The 19,454-nt window shown below is 42.5% G+C and overlaps 2 protein-coding genes and 1 long non-coding RNA gene across 3 annotated transcripts; 1 reads left to right on the top strand and 2 right to left on the bottom strand.

Annotated features, from left to right (window-relative positions):
• Nucleotides 1-132: 132 nt before the first annotated feature.
• On the top strand, nucleotides 133-10,897 carry LOC108952285 (uncharacterized). The gene is made up of 4 exons (XR_001977035.2): nucleotides 133-318; nucleotides 10,376-10,421; nucleotides 10,518-10,582; nucleotides 10,655-10,897. It is a non-coding gene; the product is annotated as an uncharacterized LOC108952285 (long non-coding RNA).
• Nucleotides 10,898-11,186: 289 nt separating this feature from the next.
• On the bottom strand, nucleotides 11,187-14,789 carry LOC135607233 (FT-interacting protein 1-like). Its single transcript, XM_065098892.1, has one exon. It carries the CDS (start codon nucleotides 14,491-14,493, stop codon nucleotides 11,368-11,370), a length of 3,126 nt encoding a protein of 1,041 aa, XP_064954964.1. The 5' UTR covers nucleotides 14,494-14,789; the 3' UTR covers nucleotides 11,187-11,367.
• Nucleotides 14,790-15,173: 384 nt separating this feature from the next.
• On the bottom strand, nucleotides 15,174-17,907 carry LOC135607234 (uncharacterized). The gene is made up of 4 exons (XM_065098893.1): nucleotides 17,287-17,907; nucleotides 16,253-16,536; nucleotides 15,936-16,163; nucleotides 15,174-15,850 (listed from the first exon to the last, which is right to left on the bottom strand). Exons 1-4 carry the CDS (start codon nucleotides 17,684-17,686, stop codon nucleotides 15,410-15,412), a joined length of 1,353 nt encoding a protein of 450 aa, XP_064954965.1. The 5' UTR covers nucleotides 17,687-17,907; the 3' UTR covers nucleotides 15,174-15,409.
• Between the last annotated feature and the right edge of the window lie 1,547 nt (nucleotides 17,908-19,454).

Below are 19,454 nucleotides of genomic sequence, written 5' to 3'. Positions count from 1 at the left end.
ATCGCAAAGTCAGGTTGCATGCTGACGACATAAATGAATCGGGTAGATCAAATCCAACGCTTGGATCTTCAATTTTGAATCTTGTCCGTGAGATCCAAATCCGTGAGATCCAGGTCCAAACCGGCCATCTCGGCAAGGAAGGGACGGTCATTAAACTCCCATCGACTGGCCCCTCCGATCGTTTTCCTCGCAGAGCTTGCCCACGCTTTACGGCTAGGGCTTCCGAGGTCCAAGATGTGCCCCATGCGTGTGAACTGCGCCATCAAAGCCAAGCATGGGCGAGAAGTAGCCTTGGGACAGTATCTAATTCGCTTTCGGGTTTTTTTGTCTCTGACTCACTCTTTTAATTTATGAGATATTTTGCTATTTTCTTTAAATTTAGTATTACATTATGATTGATGTATTTAAAGCAACCTTCTTTTCTTCTCCTTTTTTTTTCTTTCGGTCTCGATGAATATTCTATGCTGTACATTTTGATTAGAATTAAAGATATGATTTCGGTTCGTATCTGTTTGATTGTCGACGCGAATGTGTGGATTTTCGTATCAGATCGATGATAGGTATGCTTTTTTTTTAATGCTCTAATATAAGGATAAAATGTGGTGGTATTGGATGGTGAGGATGATTAAGCATGGCCTTGCTGGGTTGGTGTCGTACTCTAGTTTGGAATGGAAATCGCAGAGGCCGGTGTAGATACCATTGTCATTCTAGCTTTTCCAATTTACGAGTGGATACGAAAATTCTAAATTCATTTCCTGTTATTTTGCATTGGTTTATTTTGTCGTGATTACCTTTCTTTGAATTTGTTTTATTTCACAACGTTTCTGAATTGGAATGTAGTTAACTTAATTCATGTATTATTATTTGTTATCTAATACTAATTTCAGAATCTGTGTGAGGAATAACGTGTTATGACTTACATTTTGAAGTAATTAGTGATATGAACATATTCCATGATGGGGCTGAGAGGATCGTGGGTCAATTGTATTGAGGTTATTTGAGCACGATGGGTTGCAGATCTTCCGGTGGCTGCACCATTTCAGGTTTCTAAAGCATATGATTTTTCTTGGCCATGGTCACCATGGAAAATGGTGTTGGCATCTTCATTTTTTTCATTTATTTTTCTTTGTCCTTTCTTCCCTATTTTATAAATGAATTAGTGCATGAATGTCCTCTAGGCGGCTCATCATTGAGTTGTTCTTCTTCTTACATGGTCATGATAATTACTGATTAAAAATGGAAAAAAAATTTGCAAGTGAGAAATCTGTTAGGATCGAGAGCACTAAGAGAGGGGGGGGGGGTGAATTAGTGCAGCGGAAAACTTTCTGCGATTAAAACGAAACTGCGTTCGAATGATAAAAAAAATTTCTGTGTAAAATCCGATTCTAAGCAAGATTATATTAAAGTTAATCTATGCAAGCAGGTTGCAGCTATAATGAAAACCAGAATATAGGCGCAAACTGAAATCCGACGTTCGTACGAAGATGTTGATTTACGTTTAAATGCTGATTCGTAAATCACTTGATTAGGCAAGATGCAATTTAAGCAAGAGTATGAAGGCAGTTTGCAGTTATGGTAAAGCTCAAAACGTAAACGCAATCTGAAATATGATGATCGTACGAAAAAGCAGATTTACGTCTAAACACTGATTCGGAAAGTAAAAGGATTGAAACCCGTTCGTAAAAGCGCAGAAGGCAGTAAGCTTCAGAGGAGGTTTGCAGTAAAGATAATATGCTCAAAGTAAATGCAAACCAAGATTTAGAGTGGTTCGGTCAATCTTGACCTACTCCACTTTTGACTTCCTCCACCGACGAGGTCACCGACGTCAACTAGAGGCCTTCCTTCAATAGGCGAAGGCCAACCACCCTTTTACAGTTTCACTCCTTTTGACGGGCTTAGGAGACAACCCTTACAGAAATTTTCTCTCCTCTCTTTACAACTTTGAACTTGGAAGAACAGAGGGAGAAGAACTTTAGGCTTTACAACAATTTTGAGCTCTAAGAATCACAGAAAAGGATCAAGATTTCGATGTTTAATTGCTACCTTTCAGTGCTGAATGGGTGGGGTATTTATAAGCCCCAACCCAGTTCAAATTTGGAGCTCAAAACTGTCAATTCCCGGAATTCCGGGATCAGGCGGTTGCACCTCCTGACTGGAGCGGTTGCACCGCCTGGCAGAGCTCGAAGACTGAGCCTCTAGGCGGTGCCACCTCCTGTCAGGGGCGGTTGCACCTCTTGCCAGAGCTCGAAGACTGAGCTCAGGCGGTGCCATCTCCTGTTAGGGGAGGTTGCACCGCCCAGTCTCGCTCGGAGACTGAGCCCCAGGCGGTGCCACCGCCTGGCTGGGGCGGTTGCACCTCCCAGTCTCGCTCGGAGACTGAGCCCAGGCGGTGCAACCTCCTGCCTTGGGCGGTTCAATCGCCTGGCAGAAATCAGGGTCCGAATGGGTTGATCCATTCGGCCCGATTTGGGTTTTTCAGGGGCCCAATTGCCCCAAGATTAAGTTAATGGGATCACCTCCCATTTCCAACTTAATCAATTTGCTAACTACGATTATTCCTTAGACATTTACTGCAGCTTGCTCCGGTGCGTCAATCGGTTCTTCCGGCGAGCTTCTGGCGAACTTCCGTCGATCATCCGATGAACCCTCGGTGATGCTCCTGCGGACTTCCGGCAAACTCCTGGACTTGCGACGATACACTTGGCGAGTTCCGACGAGCTTCTTTAGCAAGCTTATGGACTTCTCGGATTTGTTCCCGCAGAACCTCCGACGACTGTCCGAACTTCCGTCGAGCTCTCGAACTCCCAACGTGATCATTGTCATGACTCCGGCGCAACTCCTGCTGCATGTCTTACTTTCATCGTAGTTAATCCTGCACACTTATCTCAACATATAGGTTAGACAACAAATGACAATTGACTTCATCATCAAAATCCGAGATTCAACAAAATCAACCAAGTCTCCTATGTGATTTTATGATTGTTTTGATGTTTAATCTTAGTAAATGAAGTTTTTGATTGTATGTTTTGCTTACTTAAAAAAATTACTGTTCTTCAGCATGATGCTAGTTTTTTTGTCTCAATTTCTGGCTTTGTGTTTGTTTATTCTCGATTAGAAGAAAAGAAAATTAAATAATTTTTTTTAATTGTTTCTAATCTTTTTCTAAAACGATGTCAGTAGTGTACAATCATTTATTCTCAATGTTATTGTATGAGATATTGGTACTATATCTGGATTTATAAATGCTTTGATATCCTTTTGTTCTATGTCACTCGCTCTTCAATAAGATATTGAATGAATTTCATTTTGGTTGATGCAACATGAATGAAATTATTGAGTGGTGAGACTAGTGTTAACAAAAAAGGTGGTCTGCATTCCAATCGAAATTGAAAATGTTCTTTTTTTTAAAATAAGATAGTGTTATGTTGTGTCTTTAGTAATATTCCTTGTGGTTATAGTTTGAGGGTTCCCGTGTAAACTAGATGGAATTAGTTTCATAGTTCATTTCTTCATGCTTAATTATTTAGGAAGTTGTACAAGAAAGAACAGAAGTTGCACTTGTTCTCGTAATCAACTTAATTTAACTAATGTCATTCTATCAGGAGCTTTTAAGCTCCTTTGTGTGGCATGAGCTGCATGTTATCATGAATAAATAGTAGTTTTTCAATAATTCTTTCAATTTAACTAATGTCATTTCATTGGGAGCTTTTCATTGTCAATCCAATACAAGGTATTAAATCAATAAGAAATTCAACCTTTATCTAATAATAATTCAATCAATTCTTCTAGGAAGTACCAGTATTAATATATCATTATAATATTTATCAACTTCATATTACCTTGATTGAATGTCAACACGATTAAATAACCTTTATATTTCTTTCTACCAATCAATTAGAAAGACAATATCAAAATATTTCATCTTAAATTCAACTAGATAGTCAAAACATCATTAGCATTAATAACTATGCAATAATCACAAATATGTATGACTATCACTTGTACGTTGATCCTTATGTCAAGTAATTATTCAACTTCAAAGACATCATATTAGAAAGTAGACTCCCAAATTGTCTCTTTTTAACAACCTTCTTAACTTAACATGATATAGGCTCTAATCAAGGTCTGTCATACCGAATCGTACTGCCCGGTACAGGCGATACGTACCGGTTCGACAGGCCAACGGTATGCGGACCGCTCGGTACCAGTCCGACTGTAGCAGTGTAGCATTATAGTACACTGTTGCAGTGCACTGTATCAGTGCACTGTTGCAATGCACTGTGTCACTATAATAGTACAGTTTACTGTTGCAGTGCACTGTTATAGTAACAGTATAGTGCACCAGTACACTGTGGCAGTGCACTGTAGCAGTTCTACAGTACTCGGTGCGCCTGGGTGTACCGCTCGGTACACCGTACCATACCGATACCGAGCTCAGGTCGAAATACCGGTACGGTACGATATTGCGAACCTTGGCTCTAATATTATAAATTGTAATGCCCCCAACCAGCGGAAAGCCGTGAGCGATGTAACACCATAATTCTCATAAGTTTCTCTACGAGAATTGCAAAGCCTAAATCCATAGCACCATAATTCTCATAAGTTTCTCTGCAATAATTGTAAGGCCTAAACCCATACAAAACCCAAAACCTAAATCCATGCACCCAAACATAACTCAATCAGTCATCCTACAAAATATTCATAAATAACATCTATAACAAATCATACTTCCAAACAAAGATTGAAATATCATACCGTACCGGAGTTTCGACATTCGCTCGGTATGGTACGATACTGTATACTAGCGGTATATCATCGTTTGGTATGTATATATATATATATATATATATATATATAATTCAATGACATCGTCGAAGCGATGTTGCCTCTCTCTTCTCCCCAAGCGGGACGACGTCACCTATATATATATATATATATATATATATATATATATATATATATATATATATATATATATATAAGTAAAAAAAAATTTGGCAACATCGCCGAGGCGACGCGACGTCGTATATATATATATATATATATATATATATATATATATATATATATATATATATATATATATATATATACACCGCTCGGTAGTGGGTGGTCCGTGTACCGGTTTGCTGATGCACCGGTACGTACCACCCGGTACAGACGGTATTATTCAAAATTGTAATCCTTGCTTCCAAATACATAAGGGAGACTATGTATTTATTACATAACATCCAAACAAACATTTATTACATAGTCCCAAAAGTTAGAAACATTGAAACATTAAAACAACACATTTTCTTTCTTTAAGGGAGACTATAGACTTGGTATGAACATTTTTGACAATAGAGGTACAAGTAAACACAACTCGATAAGCATCGAAATTTAGGCGCAAAAGGATACCATTTACTAATTATAGATAAATATAATTAGCGCTTCACATCTAAACTTAAATAGTCATAACTGTAGGGTACAAATCAACGACTATGATCATACTATATCCTATGATAAAATTCAGAACCGTCTTTAACCCCCATGATGTTGATAACGCATTTATTCCTATGTCAAAGCCTAGAAGCATAGAAGAAATTAGCTTCTATAATCATAAACAATGTATAACCTCATTGGTAAGGTCAGATTATAGCCAAAGTCACTAAGCAATTAAAGGCTACTTAAAATCAAAGTATGCAATACCGTACCATACCGATGTTTCGAGGTTGGCTCAGTATAGTACGATACCGGTATACCGAGCGGTACACCAGGGCGTACCGAGCACTGTAGCACTGCAGCACTGCTACAGTGTAATACTGTAGCACTGTAGCGGTACCGAGCGGTCCACGTACCGGTATGTTGTTGGACCGGTACGTACCGCCCGTACCGGGCAATACCATTCAATATTGTATCACCATATCTTTTCAATGAACAAGTTTTACATATCATTTCAAATCTGACAAATAATATATCATTTAAAATTATAATATTCAAATATTTTTCAATCATTTTAAATAAATGTAATATCGATGTAGATAATTTTTAAATCAATAATTCAGTAACACTTTCAAAACATATAATTTTATTGATTACAAATATATATATATATATATATATATATATATATATATATATTAGTTTTGGTTGTGGACTATTAGAATTGATATAATAATTAAGATCGATCATTCATCTTCTTCAATATAATAAAGAATAAATTCTAAAATCATATTAATGTCTATTTCTTCTTTCCTTTCTTAAGTGTGCTCATGTATAAGAATTCTTACTCTTTTTTCTTTTTCCCCCTCTAGGATCATATTATATTTGAAGGATTAAAACAAAATAATTTATAATTTTCTTTATTTTTTATTATAAAAGTATATAAGAGCTCAGAAACATGCATGAATATAACTTTTCTAGATTTAAAGTGACTCTATTGGTATTAAAATGATATTTTGATAAAATCATATATATATATATATATGCTCAATTTAATTCTCTTTCCTCTCACGCACGACAATAAGCCACAGGCTTGCTTTGTGGCATTCTTTTTTTAAATTTTTTTCTCTTTACACTTCTCTTCCTCTTGCTGCAATACCTTCCAAGACATGGGACATCAAGTTGACGGTTTGCTATGACACTAACTTCCCTTTTCTTTTTGTTTTTTCTCTTCTCTTTCTTTTGTACCCTCTTTTCTCTATATATAACAGAGTTCATACTTTGGTAGGACCTTTGTTTTCTATTCTTTCTTTCATATATTTTTTTTCCCTCTTCTCTCAAGCAATCGAGCCTATTCTTTCATAGCTACCTGATGATACTCCCTTTTTATTTTTTTTAATCATTATAAGATCAAATGATATACTAAATAGAGATCAAGATTCATACTAGATCAAAATACTTGTTCGAATTATAAAATAAACAGATTAAGATTCATATTAGATGGAATTATGATATAAACAGATTAAGATTTGTGCTTTCTATAATATAAAATTTTGATAAAAAAAATAATAAAATAGATCATATAATAAAATGGTTCATGATCCATACCTAGATCAATCCTCCTTAGTACGATTTAATCTCTTGCTATCAATACCAAGATCAAACCATATTTTTGATCCAGAGATGCCCAAGGAGAAAGTGTCTTCCAATGAGCAAAAGAAAGATGAGGTTCGAGAAATAATAGATGTTATGCATTAAAATATCCTAATATATCATTTTTCTACATATGTCTTTTTTGGTAATATTAATTACGTGTAAGTCTTATGAATATCATGAGATATACAATAAGTGGCAAGTTGAGCTATAGATGTATTATATTATTTGAGGTTTTCAAACGTTGGAGCTCATGATGCCAATAATTTTTTTTTTGGTGCAGAGGGTAAGTAACGAAGGTGGGATTCGAGCCCAGAACCTTGTGATAAACTATCAAAGTGTTTACCTAACTGAAACCTTCACATGATGTTAGTGTTGAGGACATATATTCAAGATCCAGATCATGTAATCCTTGCGATACAGATTTATCATATGAGGAGCAACCTATGTTGATAGAAATAACCAAATTTTAAGAAGAATGATGATATTATATGTTAAGATGTAATGGAGTAATCATAGTGAGGTATTAGGGTATTTAGAGGTTGATCAATTATCCTTAACTATTTTTTAATTCAGGAATGTTATGTTTAGAGGAATAAACTTATTCTTTCGGGGAAAATGTAATACCCATAAGATTTATTTGGGACATAAGTGTAATTAGTATTACCAAGGTGAGCATATTTGAAAAAAATGAGGTATTAGGGTGTTTTAGTGCATAACATGTATTGGTTTCCTCGAAAGCCGTCTCTCCTATGCTCATGGGAAAAAACTCTTTCCTTGGGGATCTCTAGAACAAAAATAAGACTTCATCTTGGGATCAAAGGATTAAGATTGTACCAAAGAGTATCGATCTAGGTAAGCATTATAATATTCTTTTATGATTTCTTCATCAAGGTTTTTAATTATAGAAAGTAAGGATCTTGATCTGTTTATGGTAAAGTTCGATCTAATATGAATCTTGATCATTGTTTGGTATATGATTTTATCTTATAATGATTAAAAAAAAGAGTTAAAAGGGAGTGCTATTGGGGGATAAGCTTGGTTGCTTGAGAGAAGATGTAAGAAAAAATGAGTCTGAAGAAAGAATGAAAAGAAAAGAAAAGAAAAGATGCGGTACCACAATGTGAGCTCGATTATACATAGAGAAGAGGGTACATGAGGCAAGAAAGAGAAAAAAGGAAAGAAGAAAAGGGAAGTTGGTGTTGCACAACAAGCCATCGTCGACTTGATATGACGTGTGGGAAGGTATTACAACAAGAGGAAGAGAAGTGCAAAGGAAAGATAATAAAAAATAAAAAATAAAAAGAAGAAATTGAAAAAAGTATGTGATTTTACTGAAGTCTCATTTTTATATCAAGAGAGTTACTTTAAATTTATAAAAACTATATTTATGTATGTCTTATGATAAAGTAGATACGATTATAGATTAATTGATTTTAATGTAATATTATATTAGAGAGGAAAAAAAAGAAAAGAGTAAGAATAAGAATAAAAGATTACTATTAAGGAAGGAAAGAATAAAGGAATAAATTAAAGATTAATATAATTTTAGGTTTTTATTTTTTATTATATTGATTTATGCTATTTGAATTATTTGAGAAAAAAGGAAGAATCTTAATTATTGTGTTGGTTTTAATAGTCTAGATAAGTATCCGATGGTTCTGTTCATTTTATTTACAAAAGTAATAATATAAATGTTTTCAACCGATAAAATTATATGATTTGTAAGTGTTAAATCAATTACTTATTTTGTGAACATATCTATGTCAATATTACATTTGTCTAAAATGATAAGAAAATGTTTGATTATTGTAGTTTTAAATAATATATTATGTCAAATTTGAAATGATATGCTTATGATCTTATTCATTGAAAAGATATTTTCAATTGTTTAAACAGTCATGGGTATTATCAAATGAGGTTTTTGTTTATAAGTTAAAAACTAGTTTCTTTTGGGCCCTCACATAAGGGCAAATGTATTACCAATATCACGGGGGTTAAACATGGTTCTTGATCTTGTCTGGATTTATGACTTTTGTTCTAATATGTAGTCTCAGCTATAGTTATGATTATACATGAGCTGAGATTTGATCACTTAGTTATAAAAAGTTATGATTTGAAATGCATATGAAGTTTATGTTTTGATCTTTTATAAGTATAAAGGGAAGTTTATGTGTATTTTTAAATGCAAGTATGAATGCATACAAAATATAGAATTTTAGAAACATATTATTTTGAAATAAGTCTTGCTAGCATATGAGTTTTGGTATTTACTGACCATTATTTGTTCATAAAAATTTTTTGGATCGCGTCTATGGTTTCGCTTGGAGGAAATAAAATGTGTTGTCTTAATGTTTATAATTTTTAAGAATCATGATGTAATAAGTTTATTTTTGGATGTTATGTGATAAACTTATTATATATTGTATTTATGGATTTTTTATGAGATTACTGATTGAGTTATGTGATGAACTAGCAATTCTCACAGGAAAACTTATGAGAACTGCAGCGTTTTACCATTCCCGGCAGTCCTGACTCTCCGTTGGGTTGGGGGCATTATAGTTAGCGATCACAACCCTCGACTAGTTTGTTGCTTTGTAAATCTTCCTCTCCTTAATCCACATTCCGAAGCTTATTGATTATGGGCTCTCTTGAAATGGTTTCGTGGTGGTAGTACTTCTGCATGATCTTAAACATATCTTAGTAGTCGAATTCATTGTTAATTAGTATATTGAGCTTATTCACTTGTGATTGTCTAGCATTAAGCATTCTATGAATTCAATTGGTATGTTGTCAAGGTTGGAAACATGTGCAATCTCGTTGAGTCGCATGTATAACATAACCATTAAAGTTTTACAAGCATTAGTTAAATGTCAGAAATCTCTGCAACCTTGACAAGTTCTATGCCTAGCATAGCAAGTAAACTGCATGTAGGTGTTTCTCATGCCATGAATTGTGACTGGCCCCAACCCTCAGAGGACGCTAGTAAGATTTTGGTTGTGGTGAATAATGTTTGATGTCTAGTAAGCATTTTTTTTGTTGGCTCTGGTCTTGATAAACATGTTCTTGATAAACCTGACCCTGAAAGGTAATTTTGATTTTGTTCAAGAAATTGCAGAAACAAAATTATGATATGAACATAAAACATCAGATTACTCTAGATTCCTCCCTTGCTTCATTACTGAGATCTTGTTGATTCTTCTTATTGACATTTATTATATCCATCAGTTTCCAGGTTGTCTTTTCTTTTTTACCAATGTATTTGTTGGTAGTGCATCATTGTATTGGCCTGCTGCAGGACCCTTCAAGATCGATGGAAGACTTATGCTGTTCCCCATCGTCACGTGAGTTTAAGTTTATGTTATCCAAATGGCCATCGAGATTGATATTTCTGGTATTGAAGTTGAGTTAATTCGAAGACAATTATTTCGTCAAAACAGGAAGACTAAGAACCGAAGGGAAATTCTTTGAACCATAGGAGACTCGTCTGCAATGGGCTCTACCGGTAAGATTTACTACATTTTTTGGATGTTCGATCCATTGCTCATTTTACAACTTGCTTTTTGTCGAAATATAGGAAACTCCTGCCATTGATCGAAGCCAACGAAGCTGTTCCAGACATGTTCAGCCCAACTTCGGTGCCAGGTTTTCTCTGTACCACATGAACTTGTCTTCTATCTGTGAGAAATAAGGTATCTCAAGGCCTCAACTTAATGATTAATGATGCAAGTGGACATGTTCCTATTAGCATTTTCCTATTCTTGCAACATTTAGTTTGTCATTTGTGTTGCGATGATAAAGATAAAGGACATGTTCTGTCTCTCTTAGTGGTATATTATCTTTGAGATTCCTTCCTTCATCACGAGCATCGCTTTTCGAGTTAGTAAACTATATGTTTTGAACCTTATTCTAATCCATCAAAGCCAAAGCATAACTAAGTGGAGGAGTAAGAATGCATATATAATTTGTGTAGGCTCGTCGTAGTTTAATGCTTTTATTCAGCTCTTTTTTTGATCCTCCTCATTTATCAATGCTGCTGGCGGGCGAGAATAAGGATTGGGTTAGTCCTCAGTTCATCTTCTCATGACCGGTGAAAAGAGCTTGGAATAGAAAGGCTTATATCACACGGCAAGCGTGAGGTCACACGTTATGGCATCAGCTTCTTACAACAGATAGACCAAATAAGTTTTAACAACCCACACATCATTTGACAGAACATCCCACGACAAAGTTGACTACTAACACTACCAATACCAAATCTTATATGTTGTTTGACTCGGCATCATCGTCTCACAGCATGCTGTCGATCCGCGAAGGAAGCCTCTTGAAGAAATTTCCGGGCACCGACGGCAGCTTGCTCCTGAACCTGGGGTGGCGCAGCACGTACACCCCTGCCATCAGTGCCACCCCCGGGAATGGAGTCACATAGAGCAACACCGCTGCAAGCAAGCAGAAGAGCACGAATAGGCTGGTGGCCCGCGGATCCCTCCAGCTCAACAGAGATTGAAACCTCTCCCCCTGCGTCGCCAAGTCGCCCACCACCGTCTGTATTCTCCCCGCCACGCTCCGGAGCCGGTCGTACCTCATCCGGGCCAGGTCATGCGGCTTCGACGTCGGAAACGTGTCGAACTCCTCGTCCAGTTCGTCGGGGTGTATCGCCTCCGCCCACGACAGCTTCGTGTCCATGTGGGGCGGGAGCCTCGGCCTGAACCTGTAGTTCCACAACCCGATCAGAAACATGTAGAGGAACATGGTCGGCAGGATCAGCTCCGGGTAGCAGATGAGTATGAGAAACAAGACATGGACGAGGAGGGTGGTGATGGGATTCTTCCAGTGGCACACGTCGTCCAGCCACCGCAACATTCCGATGGTCCCCGAGAGCAGCGACATGATCCGGAAGAAGTTGGCCTTGCTCCTCCTCATGCTCCACATGTGGGAGTCCACATCCAGCATGTACTCCACCGCCTCCTTCCGCAGCGGTGGCTCCGCTCGCCCCAGCCTCGTTGCCACGATGCCCATCGCCTGGTACCGCAGGCTGTCCACTTGGCCGATGGTGAAGGGATGCACGTAGTGCATCTTCGGGAGCAGCGGGTGGCCGTAGAGGTAGATCACGCTTGCCAGGGACAAACATGTGAAGCGCACTGCCAGGTGCAGCTCCCCCATCTTCTTCACCCCGGATGGCTGGAGAACCACGAGGGGGTATGCGTGCGTGTAGATCCGATCCATCTCCAGGGTCGATAACCGGATCCTCACCTTGCCAATTCTCATGTCCCGCGCTGCTCCACCTCCTCCCGCGGGCTTCTCGTTGCCTCCCAGATGACAGTTATCGAACACTCCGAGCGTGATCACGGTGCAGGGATCGTAGACCTCCCATGTGTACTGCTCGTTCCATTTCGGGCTGGCACTGTCGATGATCGTTCTGGTTCGGACCCATTTCTGGCCGTATTTGGCGACGCAGTACGCGTCCGTGGTGCCTCTGCCGTCCTTCATCTTCATCGGAATCAATCCTTGGGCACTAAGGATGCCTACTTCAAGTACCCCAATAGGTTGCTTCCACAGCTGCCGCGCCGTCGGACGGGTGTCGCTGATGTACATGGTGGACTCGTCCATCACGTGGTAGGCTCCTTCGAGGCAAACGCGGAGATGGATCCTGCTCGAGAACTTGAGCTCCTTTCGCCGGTCACCCTCGAGCACCCCAAACCCGAACCTCTCCATGTTGAACCATCTGGAATGAACCGGTCGGTGGTCGAGTCGCTTCTCGAACAGTGTCAACGGCAGGACGATCCTCCCGAGCAAGTCATCCTTGGTGTGGTGCACGCGATCTTCGACGGTCAGCACCAGGTGTTCTTCGAATGGCTCGGCCGCCACGAAAATGAGGTCTTCGTTCCACATCGGACTCATCGTCCTTGTGGGACAAACTCTGGTTTTTAGCACCTGGTTGCCGACCTGTGCCTTGACAAACACCTCCGGGGGGCGGCTTCCGTCGTTGGGCTGCACGTCCTGGGCTTCGATGACGTTCACTCTGAGGTACCAGAGCTTGGGAGAGACGTAGACCTTGGACCGGATGTTGGACACCCCCTCGCCTTGCACGGTGGCCGCATCAGAGTGCCACGCATCCGGGAAGGCCTCGTCCGCCTGCGTCCCCATCCACACCGCCAGCATGATCTCGCCCCGCACTTTGCCGTCCCCCCTGCGGTCCTCCAGCCGGTACCACTGGGGGGCTAATGGGCTATCAGGAGGCACTCGCGTCGGCACCTCATTGAGATCGAACACCACCCTGCCGATGTAGTCGTCCCGTGCCGCCACCTCCTTGTCCTTCACATAAACTTCGAGGACCGTCGATTGGATGCGCTCCTTGGAGAAGGCGAACGCCTGGTTCCATTCAGGGCTGCTTTTCTTGTCGAAGTGTTTGGTGATGCCCTTGTAGTTACCCAGCTTCACTTCGACATAAGGGTCGCAGCTGCCGGTGATGGCGTTGGGGGGCAGGTCCTTGGCCTTGACAACGCGCACATAGAGGTAGTACATTTGTTCGACGAGGTCATAGGTACTCGTGAGCTTGTCGCCACCGCCGACCATGCCCATCCATCCCACTCTCCTCGCATGCGGCCACCGCTCCCCGAGCTGGGGGCTGGTATCCTTGAGCTTGTACTCCTCTGCGCGGCTCGGCTGGGCCTGCCCGTAGTGGACTTGCTGGAATGCCATGATCGGCACCACAGGCACAGTGGCAGGGCTCTGCTGCTCGACGGATTTCCCCGGCTGCGGCGAGACCTGATGCTTGTTGATGCAGTAAGTGGTCTCTAGCTTCACTTCAGTTGGTCTTTGGTTCAACTCTGCTTCTTCAGTAGCAGCTGGCTTTGGGTCAGTGGATAAAGAAGTACTTTCAACTGCAAGGGCTTCGGTGGAAGCAGCAGGATCGATTGTGCTATTAGTGGCGGTTGTCTTGCTGGTAATGGTATCAGATTCAGTGACAGCAGAGGTTGGACAGTTGTGGTTTGTGGGAGAAAGTGGAAGAGGCGGAGGAGACTTTGGTTCAGGGGAGATGTAGAGTTTCAGTGCAAGATCACCTTTGATGGAAGAAAAAAGCCACTTCTTCTCCAACTGGAACCTTTGAAGGATTTCCTCACCTTGCCTGACGATGTTTGCGCCGTGTACTCTCACCCTCCCGAGGAAATTGCGGCTAGGGAAGGTCTTGCGCTCGTTGTACACGCTGGCCTCGACTCTCTGCTTGGGGAGGATGTCAGGGTCGTGGAGGCGGAAGGAGAGCTTCTGGTTCCACACGGGGTTGAGGTCCTTGTGAACGGTTCGAGTTCGGCTACGCTGGTTGCTAAAGTCCACCTCCACGAACGCACTCGATGAGCCTTCACCGTCCTTGGGCATAAGATCATGGGCGTCCACCACCTCCACCACCAGCATCATGGTCCTGCCTTCCCGCCAATATTCTCGGCTTATGTTGCCGGGAACGCAGCCCGGAAGTGCCCCACCCCCGGGAAACTTAACCTTGATTTCCAAGCAAAGTAGGTGACAGCGAATACTTCTCCTTTCTTTCGGTGTATGGATGGTGGCGTGCTTTGTCCAGGAAGATGACTCCTTTCATGGAGAAGCCGTCTTTGTGAGCAAGCATGAGACATAAAGGTGCGGAAGAAGGCCGACCTCGGGCTGTATTTAAAAGATGAAAGCGGAGGGAATAAAGACACCATGATGGTGGTGGGTTGGTGGCCGCCTTAACTTAATCGCTGATGGACTGAACTCTCGAGAGGTTAATGGAGCAGTCATCACTGCCGGTTCGCCGATTAGCTTCGGTGAGTTCATTGAGCGACTCAGCTAGCTCTTAATGGCTACACCATTTCTTCTATGGACGCCGGTTCCAAGGGTAAAACCAAGGCGGGATCCAAAGCAAAGCAAAAGATGCAGAACTCTTAAGGCTTTTAGATCATGGCGGGGAAGCTTTAGACAGAGAAGCTTTATTCTGTCTGTTTGATTAAACAGTGTACATGCTCTGTTACCATCTCATTTCCTTGGGGCCAACACTATCTCTGGGCTAAGCACGACGTCCAAGAAGCGTATCCTTCAGCCCAAATCAATTTGTGATTCTGATCTTATAGCTCCATGAAAGGTTGACTACTTCACTTTTCAACTCAAAGCACAGTCTTACAGCTTATAGATTACAAAGATAACTGATGATCTAACCTCACTCGGACTAATCTGTGACGCACACACACGCACGCACAGCTATAGAAGTAATATATATGGGAGGAACAGATCTGCTCTCAACTCACTGAAACTGATATATACAATGGAGGAGGCGATCGTGCGAAGTGGTCGGACTCGGCTGCTATGACAGGCAGATTTCATTAAACCTGAATGAAACGTCGCCTGCAGTGTCCCTCTCGAGCCCTATCTTAGATGCATCAGCGACAACGAGATGCACCGGCAGTTCAGCCGTTGATGGAGGTAATGGGACACAAAGTGGCGGCGCCGCGTTGTACCGCGCGACCGCACCAGCTGATGCCTGCTCCCACAGCAGAACATGAATTCGGATGGGCTTCAACGCATGCCTATGCAACGACAGCTTCTGGCCGAGCGAGATGGTGTCGAAGCAACGAATGGCTCCTGCCGAAGACACCATCCACGGGAGGACTTTCTCGTTGGACACCCTTGAGATCACTAGCAGCTTGGAAGAGTTCCGTGCTCGTCTGAACAGATCTCCGAGGCCCGATCGTGTTGAAGCTGCTTCATTGTCACTTTCATCTACCGAAGAAATGTGGATGAAACCCTGTCAAGAATGCAGCTCGAGTCAGGTTATGATCTCGTGCTTCGGCCAGGTAGAGAGAGAGAGAGAGAGAGAGAGTACAGCAAACCTCTTCGGTGCGGCTTATCGTTAAGCCCAACTTCGTGTCACCTTCTTGAAGCCTAATGTCTACTGCCAGTTCCCCAGCGGCTGGGGTGTACCAAAGCCGGACTGCCTTCACCACTCCAATGTCGACCCCATGGTAGTCTTCGAACCCATAAAGGCTAGCATTTGCGAGATTTGAGAGGTCCGATAGTGATCCACTATTCACGGTTGCAGAGGCAGTCTCCCCAGATATCTGTGGGAAAACAATGCGAGACTCCCTAGCATATCCATCAGCTGGTGTAACTCATTCCAGCAATCCATGGATGGCGTCGATAAGATTACCTTGGTTAGGAGAGCCTCGGTCTGGACGTTCATGAACTCGATGGGGACTCCTGAAGTCTGAGAGGAGCAGAGCCAAGCATTTGCACGGGCCAAGGTGTCTTGCAGGGAGTTGTAGCGGGAAGCGAGCGGGTCCAATTCCTTGGGAAGAATCAGCATCGAGAGGAAGCAGCTTGAGTTGGAAACTGGGAGAAACTCCTGCATCTTCTTTTCCCAATTGTACGGAACATACCCATCCTGAAGCTTGGCAGTGCTCAGCGCACACACCACCCTCGAGCTCCTTGAACCTTGAGAATGAATGAGATTATTGGTGGTGGTTTCAGAATTTTCATGGCTTGGCAACAACTCCTCATATTTCATGCATTATATTCATCTTTCATTAAGGTAGTAACTTCTAAATACATCCAAATTATGGAGTCAACGAGATGGTTTATGTGCTTGAATGATAGCTGAAATTTTGACCAACTCCTGAAAAAGTGATTCACATTTTGGTCAAGATTTTGAGACACAACTGTTTTCCGACATCCCAGTTTGAATCTTATGGTATATATACTATTGCTAGCTTGGCAATTATCCTAACAAATTGGAATCCAGTATTGCACATGAGAGTAAGAGTATAGAAAGGAATCTTCGCTCAATACAAAGCTGTATGAATCTCGTTCAAGATAGGATACAGAAGTATAACCTTTTAATTATAGTCATGCAAAGGAACATGTCAATGATCTTTGAGGTTTTTTATGTATAGATTTCCCATAATTGATCTAAACTTGAGGTTCTTCCAACGACTACAATCTTCTACGATATAGTAGGTTAATTACTTAACTAACAGGATAATAAAGGCACTATATTATCTGTGGTATAGCTTGTAATTGAATTGAATTGAATTAAAGTGGAGTTTGCAGATTAAATGAAGAAATTGGGTGCCTCATGCCAACAAGTACATGCTAAAGAATCAGTAAGAATAATATGCCCTGTCCAACTTGGAAGGTGAATTCATAGTGATATCTGTGGGAGTCATAAGAGGACAGAGGCCGTACCCTGCAACGCTATGCACTCGCTCTCCATGCGGTCTACGAACCTGACGGCGTAGTTGGGGTCGCGGATGCAGCGCAACGCGTACTGGCGCCGCCCTGCTGCGCTGTGGGGCACGATGCAGGCCTGGAGTTCCGCCGCTGCGCCGCCGCAACGCCGGACCCTGACCTCGATGGACGTGTCCCCGCGCTTGAAGGCTGAGTGGAGCAGCTTCTGTACCCCGCTCTTGCCGCCTTTGAACGGGGAGCGGACGGCCGGGGATCCTCCGATCTGAATCTCCTCCACCACGTCCCCGGTCTGCAGCATGTCCCCGCACCACTCCTCCGCCTTGGAGCTTCCCGCCACGCACTCGATTGCCACCACCGAAGCCCGCTCTGACGACTGCCGCAGGCGGTCCATTCTCATCCCAGTCGTCCTCGCTCCCTCTAGCCACACCAATCCTCCCAGTATCGAATAAGAAGAAGAAGAAGAAGGACGTGAGACCAAAAAGCCTGTCACCGAGAAATTCTTCTTTGAATCGAATTCAATGGAGATTCCTGATCTTAGAAAGAGAGGCAGTCTCTGAGAGAGAGAGAGAGAGAGGGAGAGAGAGACTTGGGCTTTGGAGGCATAGTAAATGCAGTGCTGAGCTAAAATAGTACAATTGTCGGAGATGACGGAAGAGTGCGGCCGGGGATGGATTTTTCCTACACCCATCAGGTTAGGGAACAGCTTTTTCCGCTCGCTCACAGCGGCCGCGCTCCCAACGTCTCGTCCCAGTGCCAAATCCTCTGTGGGATTGGCCTTGGCGATTGGGGAGAACCGGTCGTCCGTGTCTCGGGCGTGACGGGGAACCGCGCCAGGGTTAGGGGCGGCTAGTGTGGGGACGCCTCGCGATCGCAGTCGTTGATGACTTGGAGCGCGTACACGGTTTCGTGCAAAGCTGATCTCCGATGGCAACCGTTGGATCTTGGTGGCCCAACAGAATGGCGCGAACACGGCTCGCGTGCGCCGATGGGGCCCACCGCCACTAGAAGGCGTGGAATCGAGAAACCCATGAGCCGTTCAGACGTGGGAGATGGTTCGCGGTTCCACCACAGGATCGACATGCAGAACGATCACCGACGTCCGTATAAATTGATGATCAAACGAAATGGACGGTAGATCGCCGAAATCGACAGAAATGTCACGGGAAGTGAACTCACCAGCTCGTGGACGGCTCGGCTGGCGCTTACGTTTCCTCTGTGCCTTCGCCGCCTGCGGTTGCTGGCAAGGGTGGGGCCATTCCGTTCGTGCGTTGGCACGGTGTTCTCCGTCTGGTTAGCCTCACCCGGGTGTGTTCGTCGAGCGCCTGCAAGGCAGTTGGTCAACGATCAAAAGTCATCATAAACAAGTATAAAAAATGAAAGAAAAAGGAGAGAAATTTTTGATAGACGACGGAAGGTATGTTGTCAGCGTTCGCTTTGCTCTCTCGTGGGTGTTGCTGTGCGGCGGATGCCACACGCCGGGAAACAGGGAAGCAAAACGTGAAGGGAAATGGATAAGAAGGACAGAACTCGTATTGGTCAATGGAAAAGGGAAGAAAAAGAAAAAGAAGAACGAAAGATGAGAATGCGGGTGAACGATCAAAATAAGTGCCGAACAGCTAACTAAGAAAGCGAGAGAATAGGTGGAAACAGTCGAAGCAACGCACAAAATCTTAGATCAAAAAGTTGGCCAGCAGTCTCCTCAATTATAATCTGTCCTAAGAACGGATGTTTACATCCCTACTCGATGAGGAATGCCTCGAGAGAAGTCTGTGCCATTTCCCAACAGTATAAGGTTGGGCTTGACGAAGGCAATGATGGTGGGACGACACGCGTTGAGAGTGATGATGAGAATTATCAGTGATCTTGCTCCAATCATTCCCGGAGACTGTCGTACTTGCCAGACTCTCGTCTGCAGTCTTCACTTGCATGGCTAAGTTAGCTTGTAAGATGCTTACTCCCAATGTCGACACTTGTATCTTTGGGAATACCGGCTTTGCCCAACAAGAATACGAGCCATGAATGGCGACACTCGAAAAGCTGCTTGTTTGGCCTGGAAAGAGTAGCATGTGAAATCTTTATGACAGTCTTGAGTTCTCAGGTGTAATGTTTCATTAGTAGGATGCATGTCTCTCAGCTTGATTTTTCTATCTGATTTGGATGGCTCA

This window comes from Musa acuminata, chromosome BXJ2-3, assembly GCF_036884655.1.
Source record: "Musa acuminata AAA Group cultivar baxijiao chromosome BXJ2-3, Cavendish_Baxijiao_AAA, whole genome shotgun sequence".
Taxonomy (NCBI): domain Eukaryota; kingdom Viridiplantae; phylum Streptophyta; class Magnoliopsida; order Zingiberales; family Musaceae; genus Musa; species Musa acuminata.
The sequence above is the reverse complement of the archived record's forward strand: the minus strand, read 5'-3'. Positions and strand labels throughout refer to the sequence as shown.